The sequence below is a fragment of the Poecilia reticulata genome, chromosome 2, assembly GCF_904066995.2.
Source record: "Poecilia reticulata chromosome 2, P_reticulata-male-v2, whole genome shotgun sequence".
NCBI lineage: Eukaryota > Metazoa > Chordata > Actinopteri > Cyprinodontiformes > Poeciliidae > Poecilia > Poecilia reticulata.
Genome location: NC_088831.1, coordinates 1,207,120 through 1,227,887, shown reverse-complemented (window position 1 = coordinate 1,227,887; position 20,768 = coordinate 1,207,120). Strand labels below are relative to the sequence as shown.

Below are 20,768 nucleotides of genomic sequence, written 5' to 3'. Positions count from 1 at the left end.
GTAGCTGCAAAATGGTGCATGGGTATTGTGTTGGTGTAGTCTAGTTCAAACAGAAATAGTGTAATCTATTCTACTTTCTTTGTAATCAGAATTTTAACTTGCCTATCTGAGTGCATAGGATATATGCAACAGGTTTTTGCTAAAGCGGGTTGGCTCATTTGTTTTGTTTGTTTCCTTAGTTTATTGTTCATTGCAAGTCAGTAAGAAATCAAATACAATACAATATAATGTAATTTATTTAAACTTCATGAGAAAAGAGAATTAAATACAGAAATAAACAAATATTTAAGTTTTATTAAAATTTAGAGATAATTTGTTCATATCTCTCCATGACTTTGGCTTAAATTGTTCATTATTTATATTATACATTAAAATCCCTACAACTAGAATATGGTGGTGTCATCCTAAACATCCTAAACTATTAAGTATTCCTAATGATTTAGATAGATCAAATACATCATTGATATATATCAAACAAATATGGACCCAATGACGTGCAAGGAAATACCTGCTGTCTCCTTATTAAATACATTTGAATCCAACTAAAAGTCAGAGACAGGTTTGTACTTTGTGAAAATGTTTGTTTCCAATCTGGAGGTATTACTTTTGCAATGTTCATATACATTGCATGTATACATTAAGGTTTATGAGATATTATGTATACATTATGTATTTTACTAATGTTGTGTCTATATCACAACAATCAGTAGATGATTTGTTTTTATAGTTATTAACAATATCTATTAATTCTATCTCAGTTACTAAAGAGAAAAACATTGTCTTTGAATTTATTTCTGTGGACAAACTGTTCAGTTTTTTGCTCATATACTGAAGGATTTAATCTGCCAAACATATACAAAGTTTTGTTGAAACTATTTACAACTTCATTTATTGTTCTAATTATCATTGTTCTTGTAACTGAAGGAGTCTGGATATGAAGTATTTTATCTTACATTTAATAACAGTATTTAGTATTCCCCAGACCCTTTAGAGTTAATCTTATTATTATTCAATAAAGTGGTATAGCATAATTTCCTATGAGTTATTATATCAGGTGATTTGATATATTTTATACTTATAGTCAGATGCATCAGTCCTTGATATAAGAAATTTTCAATGTAAAGTATTTTGTCCTTACAAACATTCTAATTCCTTTGTTAACCATGGACATTTTATATCTGTGTTGTTTTTTCACTATTTTCAGTAATTTGATGAATTGAAGGGTTTTTCTTTTTTATTGTATGCCAATTTAAAAATATCAAAAAATATATCAAATCCACAATCCACAAATGTGCCACACTATAAACAGCATTCCTGTTCTGTTAAGTCATGATATAGTAACTTAATAATACATGTTTACATATGGATTTTTGAGATGTTTTATGGTAATTACAGTTGTCATCATATTATGCAATGACACAAAGATAGTCAGTTATGTCACAAATCATAGGCCACTGATATTTATAGACTCCATAATTCACTGAAATCAGTTCTTGGGAATAATGTTTCAGGATAGTTTTATCCCAGAAGTGGTATCAGGTTTTTTTGTCAAAGGTTTACCAGCAGCTTATAAACATCCTTCTGTAATCACATATCAGAGAGATTGTTACAGCAAACAGTAATTCTTAGCTTTACCATGAAATTGGCGAGTTTTCCAGGTGATCTTGTCTATATTTTATATTTTATATTTTTTCAGCAACAAGGCAATTCAAAGTGTTTTACATTAATTAAAATGTAAAACACTTTACATTTTAATGTAAAAGGAAATACAGACAGCATTTGTAAAATGTTATACAAATAGCCTTTTCCTCTAAATACAAGAATTATTGCAGATACTGCTTACAAATAACACCAGATTCCATGTCTCTGTAATGTACCTTTTTCAGGAACTTAAAGGGAAAATTCTTCTGAAAGCAAAAAAAGTTGGTGGTTTAGAGGAAACACTCAATGGGACTGTTGAAGACTCACTGACAGGAGAGGTCAGTGATGAAGACGAAGTAGCAGAAATAGATGAAGATATTCTACATCGTGAGAGTATCCGGCGCAGAGTAAAGGTGGGTTTGCTCACATGTTCAGCTTCTGTGTCTCAGACCCAAACTGTCTTTTACACAATCTGACAATCCTGGCTCATCTACTCTCAGAACCATCCGTTATATTAGATTTTAAGCCGGTGTTGAGCTTTTAATCAGGAAGTGGCATGTGATGAATGAATTAAACGTTTAATAAATTAAGGTAATCCCCAATATATTCACCCTGTTTTGATAAAGGACATCAAAATAATTGATTGCTGTCTGGCCCATTATATTTTCTGGACTATTTTAACGTTTTCTATAATTTTAGTATTTATGCAGGACATTGACTGTATTCACATACAAGTATGACAGTGAAGACTAAAACCCATGGAGTTCCTTGTAAACCCATTTGTAGCAATTGGAATTTCTCTCATCTTGTCTTCAAATTTAAATCCTTGTAACAATAATAAACCTCAGTGGATTTTATTGAAGTTTAAAGTGATTATAACTAAATCACACTTTTTCAGAGCAATTTACACAAATGAAAATGTGAAAAGTCTGGCATTCATTTATATATTATATTATATTATATTATATTATATTATATTATATTATATTATATTATATTATATATTCATTTTTATAAATAAAAATGAACGCCAGACTTTTTACATTTTTCACACAGTAGCATCATGCTAAAGTTCCTCTGAAGGAACACAAAAGCTTGTCAGTACTGACAGAACTAAAACCAGGAGAATCTTTGAAAACATAAAGTTTTACATTAAACCAAGTTCTATTGTTGCGTTTAATTATAAATATTATTTCCACATTGGACCTGGGAAAAAAAACAACAACCTGCTGAGCATCCATGTGAAGAAGGTGAGTGGACTATTGACTAGTCATCATCTCTGTTGCTACAAATAAGTGGGGGTAGAGTTTGTGGGGGGTGAGAGGCAGGACAGACACCCATTCATATACACAGACTCATAACTAGAGACAATATAAAGCAACCAGTTAACCCAAAAGTCAAGTTTGTAAACTGTGGCAGGAAATCTCAGACCTAAAGTCTCAGACCTCATGCTGGGATTCCTTCTTGCAAGGAAGCAGCATGAACCACTATGCCACTTGGTAATCCCTTTTACCCTTTCATAAAAAATAAAAAAGGTTTGAAAAACAGGGAACAGAGACAGGCTGTTACATGATGTGATCAACTTGCACACTGATGACCCACAGATGCAGAACAAGCTTTGCTCTGGCCTATGACATGTGACAATATATTCAGCATAACCAAAGAAAGAACCACTGACAAGCCAACCAAACTATGATAACAACAAAAATAATAGGCACCATAATCTTTCAGACTTAAATGCCTTAAACATCTCGATCAGTGTTTCCCAACCCTGGTCCTCAAGGTCCTACATATTTTAGAGGTTTCCCTGCTTTAATGTGCCTGATTCAGCTGATTGCAGTTCAACAAACGCCTGTTAATCAGTTATCGATTGAAATCAGCCGGGCAGTGAGCCCTGAGGACCAGGGCTGGGAAACACTGATCGAGATGCCATCTAGCACTGAGACGGTGTTTGGTCAAGTAAAGGTTTTCTCCTGCTGAAAGGGAGACACAATACTTTGACTACTGGTTTGAAAGAGAAGGTTTACCTTCTCTAAAAGTTTGTAAGTTGGAATAACAGTGCTAAAAGAAACATAGTATAATATTCAGTTCTTCAATCTCTTATTTTAGCTTTAGGTTCTCTACTGCAAAGAACTATACCTCTTTGAGTCCCAAACTCACTCACTCAACTTGTTTTGTTAAGCTTTGTGTTAATGCATCTATTTCAGTGGACACAAACCCACTGAGCACTCAGTCCCGTTTGGTAAAAAGCATCAGAACAAAACATGAACTGCTACTGTTAGCACATTGTTAGCACATTCATCAGAGGTGAGGCTTTGGACAGTGACATAAGCTCCGCATGGTTTAGGTATCTGTGTCTCTGTTTTATAGACAGGTGAAGGTGATGGTGCCGGCGGAGGGCAGGGATGCCCTCACAGATTGGCTTTCATGTGAAAGGAGCCAGGAAGGCAGGCAGGCATACAGAGGCGCTCCGATAGTCTCACTGTGTAGAACCTTTGATCTGAGCAGCCATGACAGGAACCGTGCCGACACGCCTCCTTCACATTGCAGTGGGGTATCACTTCCACTCAACATGGGATTTGTTTCCAGCACAAGGGTTCACGCTATCATGTGGTTGACTGAAATAACAGTCAGGTGATGTTAATGCACAGCTAGTTCATGGGTAGAATAGAGAGACCTCATGCTGTGAGAGCGATTAAACTTCAAAGTTGGGACATCAGACATGTGGCTTTGTGACATAAATATTCACATTAGATTGAACAAACTGGACCTTTGTAGAGCGATGTTTCTCAGAATCCAGAACTAAGCCTGACAGAATTTGCAGAACTCACTTGAAGAAGGTTGTGGACTAGAGATGCCTGACAAATATTACCAAACCAAGAAGAGAGAAGTTTACACACTCCTGCCAAAGAAGGCTGAAACATAAAAACTACATCAAAAGGTGTTTCAACCAAGTATTTGTTTAATGACGGGAACATGTATGAGTTATTGACATTTTCCCTCCAGATTTGCTTCTTATTGAGTTGAATAGTACAAGATGAGCGGCAATGGCTGCTTGTACGTTTCAGTTAAAGCAACTATAGAATTTCAGTTTCTTCGTTTATTAGCTTGGTTTTTAGCTGACACGTTTCTGTCCACCATGTGCTCTTGTGCATTTGGCAATGAATTAAAGACATATTTACAACAAAAAGCCTTATGAAAGGTGAACTTTACTTTTCTCTTTCAGCAGATATCACAGCATTTCTTAAGTCTTGCACAGCACTCCACTAAAGATCAAAACACTGTATGGAACAGACCTAACTACTTTACATCCATTTACTGTTACAGTTGTATTTCTATCATTTGTTTCTGTCCATAGAAGTCAAAGCAGCGTTTGTCTAAAGAGCTGTCCGACTGTGTGGTCTACTGCAAGAGTGTCCACTTCAGGAGCTTCAAACATGCCCGCATCCACTCCAAGTTCTATGAAGTGGCCTCTTTCACAGAGTCCAAAGCTCGCAAGCACCTACGAGAGGCTGGTTAGTTCCATCCATCCATCTTAAATATCATACATTTTTCATATTTAGCATTGATGTGCAGACATCAATGCAAACAGTATCTTTGTTTTTGTGTTGTTATGAATTGCACTGGATCATTTCCTTTCCAGGAGCAGAGTTTGTGCACCATAATGCCCGGCAACTGACCAGGGTCTATCCCACTGGCTTCCGAACTGACTCTTCCAATTTCAATCCCCAGGAAATGTGGAATGCTGGGTGCCAAATAGGTGACTACAGCCGAAAGGTTACTGGTCCTGATCAGACAAATCACACAATGTGCTCTGCCTCCTATGTATTTTCTTATGGCTGAACTGGGTGCAATTTTGTATGCTGATATCTTCTGCAGGACTTTTATTCCTTTAGGGTTCTGCACCAAGGTCTTGTGAAGCACAAGACCCGGCCTATAAAGGGATCTTAAAGGGATCCACAATTAATTGAACACGTTGGCCTACAAATAGCTGTTGTGATACATGAAAAAACTCATAGTTATTATTTTTTAAAATTTGTATCTTTTGTTATGTTTTTCACCCATGAAGGTCACCATTTTTTCACCTGTGCAATGCATGATGGGTTGATGACGTAGTTGGGTCCATTCTGTAATGGGATCTACAGAGCAAAAGCAAGAAGGCTAATTTTTCCAGAGTTGCTGTTTATCATGTTGCTTATGACCAGTGTACATTTAGACAGTATCACAATGTGTTGCTCTTGGCTGTAATTTGAAAAAATAAAATAAAATAAAATAGTCAGGTGAGTTTGGATAATTTTCCACTTAAAAAAAACAAGCGTAGGAGAGAGAACACAACTTCTGAAGGACCTACATTATGTCCTCAACATCTTTCTTCAGAAGATTTTGAATCGTTTGTTCGAGTTTCTGGCTACCAAAGGAAAGTTGCTGGGCAAAACAGGAGAGACAGGCAGAACTGGGAACTATTTTAAATGATGATGTAGTTATTGCTACTGCCGCTGGTACCAAATGTAAAACCACCGACACGACCCTAAAGCTGACTGGACGGAGAGATACTTACCCGATCACAGTCCGAGTTCATTGTTTCATTTATGAAGCTGAAGGTGACGGCAGCAGCACAAACACCAGCTCCTTCTGCCAACTCTTTCCTCTTCCTCTGTTTGGTCTTCTCATCTTCATCACCTCCTGTGATTTCTACATTCCCATGGATTTCAACGCTCCGGTTCAAATTGAAAACGCTTAATGACATTAGTCATTGCTGTTTTGACTGGATGGAGTTAGTGCAAACGGACCAAGCATACATCATTTACCCAGAATGCATTGCAGTGTAAACTACATGGCAACATCGGTGTGACAATATTTTATTAAAATGAATAAAAACTAAACAACCTACAGTATTACTGTATTGTTTTCACATCTAAAATAAATATTTCTGAAATAAATCTATTGTTACAACTAATACATCATTCTAATTATGAAGCACACATTTTTTAACATTGTAGTACAGATATTATGTCTGGTGTTAAATACAAACTGCATCTTGATAATTATCAGGATTGCCCACAAAAATATGTTTCAAATATGTACTTTGAAACATATTTTTTATTAATTAAAGAACTTTGTCATTCCAAAGAGATATCTTGTAAATACAACAAAACTCACTGATTTTGGGGACAACAAATCAGAATTTCTCAAAAATGTTGGTCATGACGGCCCAGTTCCACCTGGTGGTCGGTTTGGATCAGCTTTATGTAATGTACTGAGAATTATGAGTAACATCATACAATGTCGTCACTTTTCCACCCAGTTGCACTGAATTTCCAGACAGCTGGAGAGGGGATGGATTTAAATGATGGTCTGTTCAGTCAGAATGGCCGCTGTGGCTACGTTCTGAAGCCAGCCTTCATGAGAGACAAAAATGACAGGTTTGATCCTGACCTGCCTCAGAAACGAGATGACTACCAACCCATCGTCCTCACCATTCAGGTACAACCCACCTTAGAGAAACGAGGATTTTTGTTCTCAGGAGTTGGTTTCATAGGCTGGACAGAATCCTGCATTTACTGCATGTGTTTTACTGCCCTTTTCATAAAGGTGATAAGTGGCCAGCAGTTGCCGAAAGTCAACATCAAAGAGGATTCTATAGTGGATCCTCTAGTCAGAGTGGAGATCCATGGAGTTCTGATGGACCAGGCCAAGCAGGAAACCAGACACATTGAAAACAACGGTATGACATGCTGAGCTCTGCTCTTCATATTCCAGTGTGTAGCATTTACATGACCCTACTGCTAGAAATTCAGAGCTATGTATTCGTTAGAAGAGTACCACATTGTATTTTCTTTACGTATGTATATTTAATAAAAATATGTTATTAAAATAAAAATCAAAAAAGAAAAAAACAACCAGAGCCAGTTGAAGAGCAAACTTTTCTGATTGGAGCTTCTCCTGCATTCAAACTAATTGGAAAATAAGTAAAAAAAAACAAACCAAAAAAAAAGTAACAATTTTCATTAGATTCTAAACGCAAAACCCTGTAAAGTTCTTCAAAAGCTGTGGACTTTTTCACACTTTGTGTTTTACCTTTAATATGTGATAGAACATCGCAAAGCAGTTCATAATTATAACTGGGATGAAAGTGGCTGATATCTAGAGAACATCTGTTAACATCAGTTTTCAATTCTTGCCACAGATTCTCCTTTGAAGTTAGGTCTGGACTTTGATTAAGCCATTCTTTGTACCTCTGAGACCTTCAAAAAACAGGAGGATTTACACTCAGAATGCATCACACACATGGACTCTGTTTACTATCGTTGATGACTGGGGGTAATTGGTTGGATTTTACTCCAAGGTATCATTGTAAAGGGAACTAATTACACATTGTATTGGTAAAATAATAGTAGAAAATCTTGTATCAAGTTCTTTCCAATTTGTGTTGGTTGGATACATAATCATTGAAGTTTGTGCTTTAATCCAACAAAAAGTCTAAACAGAAAAGATGGGAATACTTTTATTAGGTCCTGTTTGTGTGATAAGACTTGTTTTTCCTCACAAGCTGAGTGATATGTGTTGCAGAAGATACCAGTTGATTTGTTTTTCAGGATTCAATCCCCTGTGGAATGATACTCTGCGCTTCACCATCCACACACCCGAACTGGCTCTGGTCCGCTTTGTGGTGGAAGACTACGACAAGACATCCAAAAACGACTTCGTGGGGCAATTTACACTCCCACTCAGCTGCATGCAAAAAGGTCCATCTTTTTTAATCACCTTGTTCAATCCTTCCTCTTAAATTGAAGAACAAAAGGAGGATGAGTTACCATCAAACGTGTTGTATGAAAAATTATAGTGTTATTTTTCCACCATTTTTGCCAATATTTGGTCATGAAAAGGATTTCCAACAGAGAATAATAAAGGAGACAAAGTACTATCCACCTGAAGGGTTATTAGACGCAGTTATTATTCCTAAAGATGGATGTTTAAAACAATTTAAGTGTTTCTGTCAAACAGCTGTTTCCACTCCTACTGCCTAATGTTTGTGGTTTGGGTCTGTGTTCTTTAGGTTATCGTCACATTCACCTTTTGTCCAGAGACGGAACCAGGATTTCTCCCTCATCCTTGTTCGTTCATGTCAGGATCACAGATCTGGAATGACCTGAACAGATGTTCTGCAAAGAACAGCCTTCCACATTGTATTTAAATAATGGGAGTCCATTTATATTGTCTCATAAAGCATTAGATTAAATGTTAGTATTGCAATATTATTATTTGAAGTGAATGGAAATTTTATGCCAAATGTGAAGAGATTCTAAAGAGCTGATGCAAGGATGGCTGCTCTCCGTCTTTGTGTGTGTGTGTGTGTGTGTGTGCGTGTGTGTGTGTGTGCGTGTGTGTGTGTGTGTGTTGGGTTATTAGTGACTGCATGCATGTGCATTTCTGCTGTTATTGTGCTGTAGTGGAGAATGTGCCACCAGATATGAGTCAGGAAATTTACTCCCTTGCTTTATGTAGCCATCTGCATTCCTCCTGTCTTCAGTTCAGTCATGTCGCCCATGATGGAAAATCATGATGGAGTTCTTGCACAGTTTCAGTGGACAGCCTTTTTCCACCTTATCTTTGAAGCACGTTGGTCTGAGTTGAAGCTGAAGTGACGAACTCCTCACAGTTCAGTATGTGTACATAATAAATAATTGTGTGAATTTATTTTTGTATTTATACCATGATATTTATAGCAAACTGTAAACCGTTTTTGTTTTTGTATTGGACATATTTTCAATGAGCACAATCAGGAAGAAATAAAAGACTTTCATTGAATAGTTCATTTTCTTTAAAAGGTGGACTACAAATTTGATCATCCCTGATGTCACTGTTATCTTGGTTAATCCAACAGGGCTTGAAATCTCTCTAACAGTTCTGGGTGACAGTAAGACTCTGAGTCTGAGTGAGTTTCAGCTGTTGATCTATGTAAAAAAAGAATTAAATATCCTTTCAAATCCTAATGCAGAAATCACTATTCTCCATGAATTAGCTACAGTGTAGCTAATTCAAACGTCTGAATCAGCTTTTCATTATGTTAGAGATATGATGCTGGCAAAGAGCTAAAACTTGCAAGAAACATTAAAAGTACCTGTTCACAAGTTGGACTGTGCTATAGGTTCTACTTACACAGTCCATGAGACAAACTGTTGTAACTATAAACTATGAAGAACCTCAAATTTTGTGTTCCAGTTTACATTTTAAATTCAGCTTGTTGTTTGTAGCAGAAATTTAAACTTCTGATCCAAGAAGACGATTTAATATTCTTTTGGTATCTCATCAGAAAACACAAATGGAAAACGTTCCAGATGCTTGTGAACTAAAACATTTTTCAAAAATTATTATTATTATTATTATTATTATTATTATTATTATTATTATTATTATTATTATTATTATTATTATTATTAGCAGTAGTAGTAGTAGTGATGTTACACATTCTGCCCTGTGACAACATTTTATGCTGGAAATGCGGAACGTTTTTAATTTGTTTCCTAACGACGGAGCAAACCGTGGCACAATTGGCATCAAGTTGAACTTAACACAACACTTCCGTTAAATACCGTCAAAATAAAAGATTTGTGCTTTCTGTTACGGTTTAAGTAACTTTCTCGTTTCCAACTCATGTTGCTAAACAGCTATTAATCAAAAATATTATTCACTCTGAAACCGTCAGTAATGAATTTAGCTAATGTTCGTCTGAAGGATGTACATACGCGACATTTAAAATGTAAAAACACGAACTTCCGACAGTTCAGACAGTCAGACCCCACGTGGTCTTCAACGCACCGTAGAAACGACAGGTCCAAGTAGTCTGGTGGGCATAAAAGAAAAAGCTGGACGTGCTGGAGATGTTAACATGGTTGGAAAGGTGAAACATGTCCGTCAGAAGCTCCATCAGGAGGCCGTGAAGCTCCACGGTCCCCACAGCCTCACTCAGCCCAGCGGGACGGAGCTGTCCCAAAGTCCGCTAGAGCTCCACAACACACCGGCGGCGCCACCGGTGGACAAAGAACCGACCAAAGGCGAAGGACAGGTCATACATCATCTGTCAGAATGTCCGATTTTAAAAATAATCTCATGGAAAAGACCAAATATATTATATTGTGATAAATCAACTTAGTGAAACATCAAATGATATTCTGCTGAAACTGTATAACCGGGTTTGGAAACAGGGAAAATCTTAGCCTGCATCCCGGGGAATTAACGGTCTATTGCATAAACTTCTAATATGTGCAAAAACAATGGAGTTTGTTATATAGAAAGTAAACAATGTCTAGATGCGAAAGTAGTTTCAGAAAACAAAGGAAAATTGTGGATCCGTCTGTGTGTGGACCATAAAATTAGTAAAGCACAGATAAACAGAAAGTGTGGCTGTACTTTTGATAGAACCGACAATATAATGTGGAAGTGAGGACTGATGATAAAACTGTCCATGTTGGTTGTTAAAGATCGGATGTACAGGTGGTTTAAAGATTTTATAAGAGGAAAAGAAAAAATAGGATAAAGCTATTCAAGAAAATATATGATTGAAAATGGAGTCCCCCAAGGATTCATAATAAGCCCTTTTCTCTACAATGATGATAATGTGTTTTGATTTCATTCCATTTTTCCAGGCTATTTCTCAGAGCTTCTTTCCTTCTGGGATATTTGCTGCCACAAAGATCTCTGCAGAGTCCCTGGTCCAAACACTCAGCTTTGAGGAATGCCCACAAGTCCAGCCCACCAACACAGGTAAGATTGACGCTCCGCTGCACCTTACGGATGTACACTACTGCCAAATGTACTTTCTCATCCATCCAAATTATGGGAATCAGGTGTTTTAATCGCTTCCAAGGCCACAGCTGTAAAAATGAGGCACCTATACATGTAGACTGTTTTTACAAACACTTGTGAAATAATTCACTGAGCTCTCTCAGGAGTTCAGTGAATTCCAGCATGAAACTGTGATGGGATGCCACCTGTGCAACAAATCCAGTCATAACATTTGTTTGTTCCTAAATATTCCACAGTCGACTGTCAGCTGTATTATAAGTAAAAGGAAGTGCTTGGGAACAACAACGACTCGGCCACAAAGTGGCAGGTCATGTAAACTGACGGAGTAGGGTCAGCGGATGCACATAGCGGTCAGTGGATGCTGAAGCACATAGTGCAAAGAGGTCACCAACTTTCTGCAGAGTCCGTCACTACAGACCTCCAAACTTTGCACGGCCTTCAGATTAGCTCAGGAACAGTGTGCAGAGAACGTCATGGAATAGGTTTCCATGGTGACCAGCTGCATCCAAGCCATATATCACCAAGTGCAATGCAAAGCATCAGATGCAGTGGTGTGTGGCAGGCCACCACTGGACTCTAGAGCAGTGGAGGCATGTTCTCTTGAGTGACAAATCGAGCTTCTCCATCTGGCAATCTGATGGACCAGTCTGGGTTTGGTGGTTGCCAGGACAACGGTATTTGTCTGACTGTAAAGTTTGGTGGAGGAGGGATCATGGTGTCGGTTTGTTTTCCAGGAGTTGAGCTTGGCCCCTTAGTTCCAATGAAAGGAACTCTGAACGCTTCAGCTTACCAAGACATTTTGGACAAATTCATGCTCCCAAGTTTGTGGGAACAGTTTGGAGTTGGCCTCTTCCTCTTCCAACATGACTGTGCATCAGAGCATAAAGACATGACGGCAGAGTCTGGTGTGGATGAACTTAACTGGCCTGAACAGAGTCCTGACCTCAACAGCTTCGGGATGAATTAGAATGGAGACTGAGAGCCAGGCCTTCTCAGTATGTGACATCAAAAATGTGCTTCTGGAAGAATGGTCAAAAATCCCCATAAACACGGCTAAACCTTGTGGACAGCCTTCCCAGAAGAGTTGAAGCTGCTCTAGCTGCAGAGGAGGACCAACGTCATATTGAATCCTATGGGTTCAATATGACAATATGTCACTTAAAGTCATATTTCAGTGGCAGGTGACCGACTCATTTTGGCATTATTATCTATATGGTATATAGTGTATTGTCTCCTTGCAACCACAAATCACAACGGATTTTACGTGATAGACCAACATAAATTGGTGCCTAACTGTAGTCCTATGGATTTTAAACATAATTATAACATTGTCAACATTGTTTTTTCTAAGAAAAGTCTGAAATCTGTGACTTGAATTTGTATTCAGCAAACCTAAACAAATCTAGTAGCCCTTGGGTCACCCTCAATAAACCCAGAACTGTTGATGATCTTCAGAACTCACCCAGTTAGTAAAGAGTTAAAGAACATGATCAAACATCAACATCTGGTTAGCTGAGTCCAAGTTGAAGAAGTCTAAATACTGATACTGTCTCACAGTTTGCTTGGCAGTCTGTGTTCTGGTTTTGGGATATAATAATGTAGAGATTAGATCAAAGTTTTGTCAGAAAAACTATCCAAAACATTTGGATATTTTTTCTAACTATCCAAATGTGTTTAATAAGCTCACTGTCAAAAAAGATGAGTGTGGGTCAGGGTTAGGGTTAGGGTTAGGGTTAGGCCTGGTGCAGCAGAAAACAGTTGAGATTTTCTCCCCAGGAAGGAATCGCAACAAACAGGCACAGTTATTGTTTTAGACAGGATAATGCTCTAATAGATGTTTTTCCAACTATATTATCCATGAAAAAAGTCAACACATTTTAAAATCCAGGTTTATTTAAATATTTAATTCATGTGAATGCTCTGACTGGAAGAAACCAGCAGGGGTCGCCAGCAGACTGGTCACTGAACCTCTGGACTATCTGAGGGCTTTTTCTGATCTTAACTCCACACATTTTAACATCGCAGTCAGCAGAAATGGTTCATTTGAAGGTGAAATGGTTCATAAATTCTTCTGTTTTGCTCTGTCTGTAGTTTTTAAGCCACACTTTGATTCTACTCTTTGTGTTTAGGCCACTGTTAGGTTCTGTTTCTGGACTTTAGGATTCAAGGTTATTGAAACCTAAAAAGCAAAAATTCTGAATCCTTTGTCTTTAGGATTCAGTTCTCTTTATTGTCCTTGTGGCTTGTTTTTTCTATTACAAAAGCAATAGAAGTTTTATCACAAAATTTCTATTGCACTTTCTTAAAATACCTCTCAAGATGAAGTATGTGTGTTAAATCTGCTTACAGTCCAGAGCTACAGACGGTAAACATGAAGGTGTTCACTGGTTAAAACTTCAGCTTTAAGAGTCTAGAAAAGACGAGCGATGGTTAAACATAATGATGCCAAACAAGTGAAGCAGTTTGTGTGAAATAAAGTGAGTTCATTTCAGCCGGTCACTTTTACATCTCACAACCAGTGAACCTTCAATACACTTCAGATGATATTTCTGTTTATGTTTGGTAAAATAACAATTCTGAAATATGGTTTGTCACACATTTCCTGTCTGGTGACTGTTAATAAAGACCTCTAGAGCCAATAAATATCTTTATTCCCAGTTTTTGGTTTCATTCATGTGTAAACAGATGATCTGTGCAGAGTATTCCAGTCCAGACTTGACCCCATATGGTCAGGTTTACATCTCATCTGATTCTAGGTGGTCCTCTTTGTGTTTCCTCAAAATGTCTAACTAAACAAAAGGCCCAGACGTGAAGCACGTAAGCAGATTAAAGACCTTCCCATTGAAACAATTCAAGGTGTGTGGGTTGGAGGGTCGCCTTGTGTCCATTCAGCCAGAATCACAGCGGCTATCCATTTCATCTAACAGCAGAAAGCTGACCCTCCTCCTGGGAGCAGAGTGGTGGTAAATCCTCCCTCCGCGCTCTTATCTATCCCAGTTTCTGTAGTCGGCATCAGATGCTTATCTTTGCCTGTTCTGACTGCAAACACTGTGTTGTTTGGTGGCAGATAAAAACCCAGCATTTTAGAGATCTTAACTACTGTAATGATTTTAACCTCGACTTGCTAAGCTTTTCCTACCACTTCTTTTTGATTTTATCCACCTCATTTATTACTTAACAGAACACTGTTTCTTGGTGTAACAGTTTCTGGTACAAAAAAAAAAGCAACATATGGAATGCTGTATTTACATTATAATCCATATAGAGAAGGATCACTGGCAGTTTTTGAGTCAATTGTCTTTTTTCTAAATTGAGTGAAAGTTGCTGAATGTTTGTAATCCTGTTTACATTTAATTGAAATTGGAAGAAAAAGTATGATTAAAACAGTAGATGAAAAGTTTTAATTCATCACTACAGCATTATGCTCGCAGGTCAAATATGTACCTGCAGTTTGTGGCCCAAACAAGATGATCTGCTGGCCTCCAAGTGGCCCCTGTGCCACACGTTGAACCTTCTTTATCTTGATAATTGAGTGCATATCGGCTCCATTCTCTGCCCCTATGCACCTCTCCTGTTCAACCAGGTTTTATATGTGTTACCATGTAACTGTGATTCTGTTACCTCAGGACCAGTGGAGAAAAAACTCAAGTCAAAGAAAGAGAAGATGAAGGAAAGAAGAGAAAGATGGCTCAGCAGTAAGTTCATCAGCGATGAAGAACATGTTTCCACCACCTGCTGCTGTTCACTGAAAGCACATGTTTTAATGTCTGTCTTCATTCATAAAACTTTAGTTCTCCACATTCAGCTGAAAGCAGATATTTACATAAACTTTTTAAGATTGAAATCAAGCAAAATGTTCTTGTTTTAGCTACAATTCAATGTTTTATTTGCTAAATGCCAGAATAATGACTTTTTTTAAGTTCAAAGTTTTCCACATTATTTGCCCTTTAAATGATCTGCAAACTGTAATGAAATTTTTTATGTTGCTGTTTGAGTAATGGTTTCTTCCTCTTGGAGAGACTTTTCAGCCACTGTGGGTCCAAATCGGATGCAGTTGATGGCATTTGAAAATGGTCTATTCTGATATTCAAAAACTCCAGAAAAATGAATGAATCAAAACTTTGCAGTATGACCACAGATCCAATCTGCATGTGTCAGAACAACCAGGGGTCGCTGAGCCGTCGGTGGTTATCCGTAAAGTGTCTTCTTAGCTTAGAAATTAGCAATGGTAGCGCGAGCAGAACATTCCGAAGTGTTTTCCTCCTTAGAATCCATCTGTAAATGTGACGCATTCTGACTGCATGAGTGGGTTTTGGATTCAGGACCGTTTTTGTGTCTCAGTGTAATTATTGCTGCTCTAACTTTGCGGCCATCATCTCCAGTAATTGACATGAAGCCTGTAACCAAAGCCTTCTGCTGAGCCAATCGATTCCTCAGTAACACAACACGCAGCTTCTTCACGCGTATAATTAGGTGCTAATGGCTGCTGCCTCAGACCCGCTGAAATCCGAGCCCGGCTCCACAGAGGACGCTTTTCCAGAATTAGGGAAGAAATTAGAAGGACAGCTTGTTCCAGGTTTCCTCGGTCTACAAAGAATGAAGATATGAAAGGACAAAAGAAAAGCATGACTGCCTCACCTAACAGTTGTATTATGATTATCCTGAAATATGTTTTCATTTTCTAGTAATCCGAAAAAATTACACTCTTTTGATTGGTTATATAGTTGGGAAAAATGCTATTTAGTTCTGATTTTTCAAGTTTCATCTCTTACCAAGAATGATGAGGTCTGTAAGCCTCATTGTAGGTAAACTGTGAGAAACGACCTGAAAAAGTTCAAATCATAGTATGATTTTTGAATAATTATCATTTTCTGGCATGAAGTAAGTATTTGATATAGTAGAAAAATAGAACTTAATATTTAGTACAATAACTAGGGCTGGGCAGTGACTAAATTTTATCAGCTAATAGAGTTTGTTGTTTAAGAATTAGATTTTTGGAAAACCAGGAGATTTTGCAAAGATTTCCGTAGTTCAGTCAGCGTGTAATCTTTACATCTTTACTAAACACAAGCTGTAAAGATGTTACAGCTTGTGTTTAGTTAGGTTCTGAATTCAGATCAGTTCTCACATGGAATGACTGAAATAAAACAAGTTTTTGAAAATCTTTTCTGTCATTTGTTTCTAAGGAGGGAAAACATGATTAAAATCAAAAATTTGATTTGGTTTGAAAACAAACCAAAAAAATCTGAGATTTAATCTTGAAGCCGTTTCACTCAGCCCTGACAGGAACCTTAGTCTGCAGCTGTTCCTGTAGTTCTTGACCTGTTTTGCACAAACGGTAGCAGGGATTTTACTCTGTCTGTCCATACAGATTTTAGGGTCCAGGGCTGTGGAGACACTTCATGTTAGCTCAGCTTCCTTCAAAGATGTTCTGGTGTGGAGACTGGCTGGGCCACTCCAGAACCTTGACGTTCTTCTTGTGGAGCTTTTCCTTCAGGGAGTAAAATGCTACTGGACTTTCTCTTAGTTGTGTGTTTTTCAGTTCTTCAAAGAAGAAACCCTCCAGAATCCACCGTTTCACATTTTAAAAAGTAGAACGCATTATGAATTTATGTTTGAATCATTTTAATGATAATGGTGAAAAGATGACCCAGTATGAAACGGGCATAAAGCTGCTGTTTGGATCCGTTTCTTTCAGGATCTACTAATTCGTGATGTTTTAGATAAACATTCTGTTTCTGTTCTCACAGAGATCAGCTTCATCAGGCAGGCCAAGGAGAAGCAGGCAGCGGAGGCCCGGCGCCGGGCCACCCCTGTGGTGGGAGACCTGAGGCCGCTGGTGGACGCCCTGCCGGAGCTCTGCCAGCTCATTAGCCCCCCTGCTGCCGTGGGATCCCGTCGTAAGACAAGGAAGAACAAAACGTAAGAGTTGGTGTGGTCAGTTCTTGATGACGGGTCCAAGAAAGAGCAGGAAGGTTCATCAGAAGAAAAATGGAGTGTATGCCCAAACTTCTGTCCAGACGCTGCTACACCAAAGAGAAGGTCGTGAGATGTGTCATTAGCATGTTTCTGTTCTTCTGTTTCAGGCCCATGAAGAGGCCTGAGCCCACAGACTTCAGCCAGATGAAACAGTCCCAGAAGCGTAAACTGCTGTAAGCATCGCTTTAACGTTCGATGGTGGCAGTCTTTCTCAAACTGTGGTGGTTGCAAAGTTTTGCTGTAACATCATCTTAAAGTGTGTGCAGTTATCTTACCTAAGGATTGTGTTTAAAAATAATAATGAATAAGTGGCTTATATTCACTCAGAAGAAAAGCTGAGTAAACTAGTGGAAAGAAAACAAACCCGGACTACCTGCATGATTGGAAGAATTTATGTATGCAGGAATATTTTTGAGTTTCTTTTTGCAGGTGAGTGGCAGAACTTTTGTTTCTAGAACAGATCAGGGTCAGACTGTGTCCAGGTCTGACCCTGACCTGGAGCTGCTCTGTTTCCGCTGTGCCGAGTGCGATATGACAGTGACGAGGCAGTGAGCAGCGCTGCGCCCCACGCTGACTAACTACATCTTAACATCTCAAATAAAACTATTATTCAAATTGAGCTTTCTTAGGGCTAAAAGAAAATATTTGTTTCTGCCATAGCAACTTACATCTATATTTTTTATGATGCTTCTAATTTACGAATGACTCTAAACTTTTAGTAATGCACACAGCACCTGTAGTACATAACTTCTTTTTTGATTTTCATGAGTTTTTCATCATTGGGAAACTTAGAATCTGCTTTTTCAGAATTTGTAAATAACTCAAAACACCTGGAGTAGAATCACTCATGTTTCTGTTGTGGCCAGACACATTTACAAACTAGCATCACCCTTTTCATTAGAATGAAGAAATAAGTGATTTAAGAGACTAATATTTTAATTTCAGGTTGTATAGATCAAGATGTGTTATTGTACAGGCAATTTCAACTTAGGTGGTTCATGAGTGTTTGTTAAACAGGTAGAGTTTAACAAACACTTCAGCCTGAAAACGTTTGTTAAACACTGGATCAGGGACAAGATCCAGGTTACCGAGGGTCAACCTGTTCTCTGCTTCCACAGGGAAACTGAGAGCAGCCGCTTCAGTGACGCAGTCAGGATACTCTCTGGCAAACAGAACCCACTGCTGGACATTGGAGAGCAGCTAAAGAAGAGGATGAGGCATGAGGAAGAGCAGGGCCCCAGTTAGTAGCAGGTGGAGGCACAAACTCGGCCATCTGATGACTGCAGCCTTCTGCTTTCCATTGTGACTTTGAGTATTTTTCAAAAATGAGCTTCCAGTAAGCGTCCACTTCTGCTTGTCCCTCTCAAACATCTTTAGAGGGTCTTCTTGTTCTTTTGTTGTTCACCAATAACGGTTCTCCATGTCCTGGAGCCATCATCGTCCACAAAGATGGTCAGCATCTCAATTTGTTCCCCTGGAAATGTCATGTTGAACTTCTTCCCGGCTGGAAGTTCTAAGACCCTGAGCGGGTTCTGGGTGGGAAGCTGTGGTTAGATCAAAGGTAAGACAAACCTAATCAATAGGAGCTTCAGGGCTCATGTGGACCATTAGTGCTCATTAATAATGGATGCTACGGCAACAGCATAGGCTCAAATACAGTCATTAGAGCTTTGCTCTAATGCCAAACATTGAATTTCTGTACTTTCAGCTTTTATAGTCTGACTATGTTGTTATGTTGTCAGTTTGGTATGACTGGAAGCTTCAACAACAGATTTTATTGGGGTTTATGTTGAGTGGTGACATTATCTTAAGCCAGTGTTTCTCAGCCCTGCATGTTTTAGGTGTTTCTTTTCTTCAGCCCAACTGATTTCAGGCATTTGCTGAACTGCAATCACCTGAATCAGGAATACTAAAGCAGGTAGGTATCTAAAACATGCAGGGCTGGGAAACACCGTCTTTAAGCACCTTCTCCCTGCTGTCTGTTTTCACATAAAATCCACGAAAGTTTGGAAAACACTCATATTCATGGCAATAAACTGATGAACAGGGTTGTTTGTTGTTGTTTTTTTAAACTAATTTGTGTAAGATGTGATGCAGCTCTGCTGAATAAAGCTGAAGAGATGATCAACACCTTACTCACAGAGTGATGATGATGATGGTGGTGGTGGGAGGGGCTTTAAGAGTAATCAAGTAAATAAAGGAGCAGCTCATTGATGAGGGTTTGACTAGAGTCATTTCCACTGAAGCTGAAGTATGTTTGGGTTGTGCGCCTGAAAAATGAGAGTTTATGCAACGCAGTTTTAGTCGGCCATCTGTTCCTTGTTCTGTAAATCAAACTCCATGTCATTTATTCAGTCTCACTTTGCTTTGCTGGCCTCTCCCACTTTTTCCCAGTGAAAACCTGCTACCTTTCTACACTGGATTCCTGTTTTTGTTCTGCTCTAGCTTTGAGTGTGTGTATTTGTGCGTTTGTTTGTAATACCTTGTGGGGATTATTATCCTGACTTTCTTGTGGGGACCGAAACAAGGGGAAACACTATTTTTGGGTCGGGGGTCAGATTTAGGACTAACTCAGTGTTTCTCAACCTTTTTTGGCCCAGCGCCCCCCCAGCCTCTATCCAGGTCCCTCACCGCCCCCACCAAAGAATTTGTAGGCTACTTTGCACTGACTATTATTTTATCATTAATATTACTATCACTATTGTAGATGTTTTGATTTTTATGCTTGTTTCTGTATTTATCATCAAAAATAATTTCCCAGAGAACAAAAAAGTCATGGGAATAGAAATTATTTTCACAGGCGTCTATGAAAAATGTAATGAATATTCAAGTTAAAATTGGTAGGTCTAACAGCAGCCAATCAGAGTGGAGAAATATTCTTATTTTGTGCCATTTTCTAGTTGTAAATATTCCACAAAATGACCAGATAAAAGATGTTCAACATGCCAGTTTAAACTTTGAACTATTTGCAAACGACTGAGCTGCAGCATTAAAACATGGATAGAACTGTAACTACATTAATCATAACTCTTCTTCTCTTCAGTGTTTGTCAGTTTCTGGTGGTGCAGCTCTGTGCTGCCTTCAGGAGAATGGGACATCAGAGAATCATCCATAAAACTTCACCCACATGGCATTTATTGTTCAAACCAGAGCTTTCAGTGGAAAAACTAAAGTTCCAGATCCTTTTAATGCCATAGAAATATGAGACAGAAACATGGATTATATCTTTATATAGACCTGTCTATTGATTATAGATTAATACTTTTATGGACAGAAATGACAAAGAACAAATCTGGTTCTTAATCAAATCCTAATGAGTCAAACTGAAAGTGTCATGGAGT

The 20,768-nt window shown here is 38.3% G+C and overlaps 2 protein-coding genes across 8 annotated transcripts in view; both read left to right on the top strand.

Moving 5' to 3' along the window:
- Window positions 1-9,450, top strand: part of plcd4a (phospholipase C, delta 4a) — a 32,486-nt gene extending 23,036 nt beyond the window's left edge. For all 7 annotated transcript variants that reach the window (XM_008430465.3, XM_081614428.1, XM_081614433.1 and 4 more), the window contains 7 exons: window positions 1,887-2,054; window positions 5,000-5,156; window positions 5,285-5,401; window positions 6,947-7,125; window positions 7,234-7,366; window positions 8,238-8,387; window positions 8,699-9,450. In XM_008430465.3, the coding sequence (XP_008428687.1) occupies window positions 1,887-2,054; window positions 5,000-5,156; window positions 5,285-5,401; window positions 6,947-7,125; window positions 7,234-7,366; window positions 8,238-8,387; window positions 8,699-8,790 (996 nt within the window). In that variant the 3' untranslated portion in view covers window positions 8,791-9,450. The remainder of the gene's footprint in view (window positions 1-1,886; window positions 2,055-4,999; window positions 5,157-5,284; window positions 5,402-6,946; window positions 7,126-7,233; window positions 7,367-8,237; window positions 8,388-8,698) is intronic.
- Window positions 9,451-10,299: 849 nt separating this feature from the next.
- slx9 (SLX9 ribosome biogenesis factor) lies at window positions 10,300-19,476 on the top strand. The gene is made up of 6 exons (XM_008430454.3): window positions 10,300-10,708; window positions 11,289-11,406; window positions 15,075-15,143; window positions 17,199-17,370; window positions 17,535-17,600; window positions 18,546-19,476. Exons 1-6 carry the CDS (start codon window positions 10,532-10,534, stop codon window positions 18,670-18,672), a joined length of 729 nt encoding a protein of 242 aa, XP_008428676.1. The 5' UTR covers window positions 10,300-10,531; the 3' UTR covers window positions 18,673-19,476.
- Window positions 19,477-20,768: the final 1,292 nt, after the last annotated feature.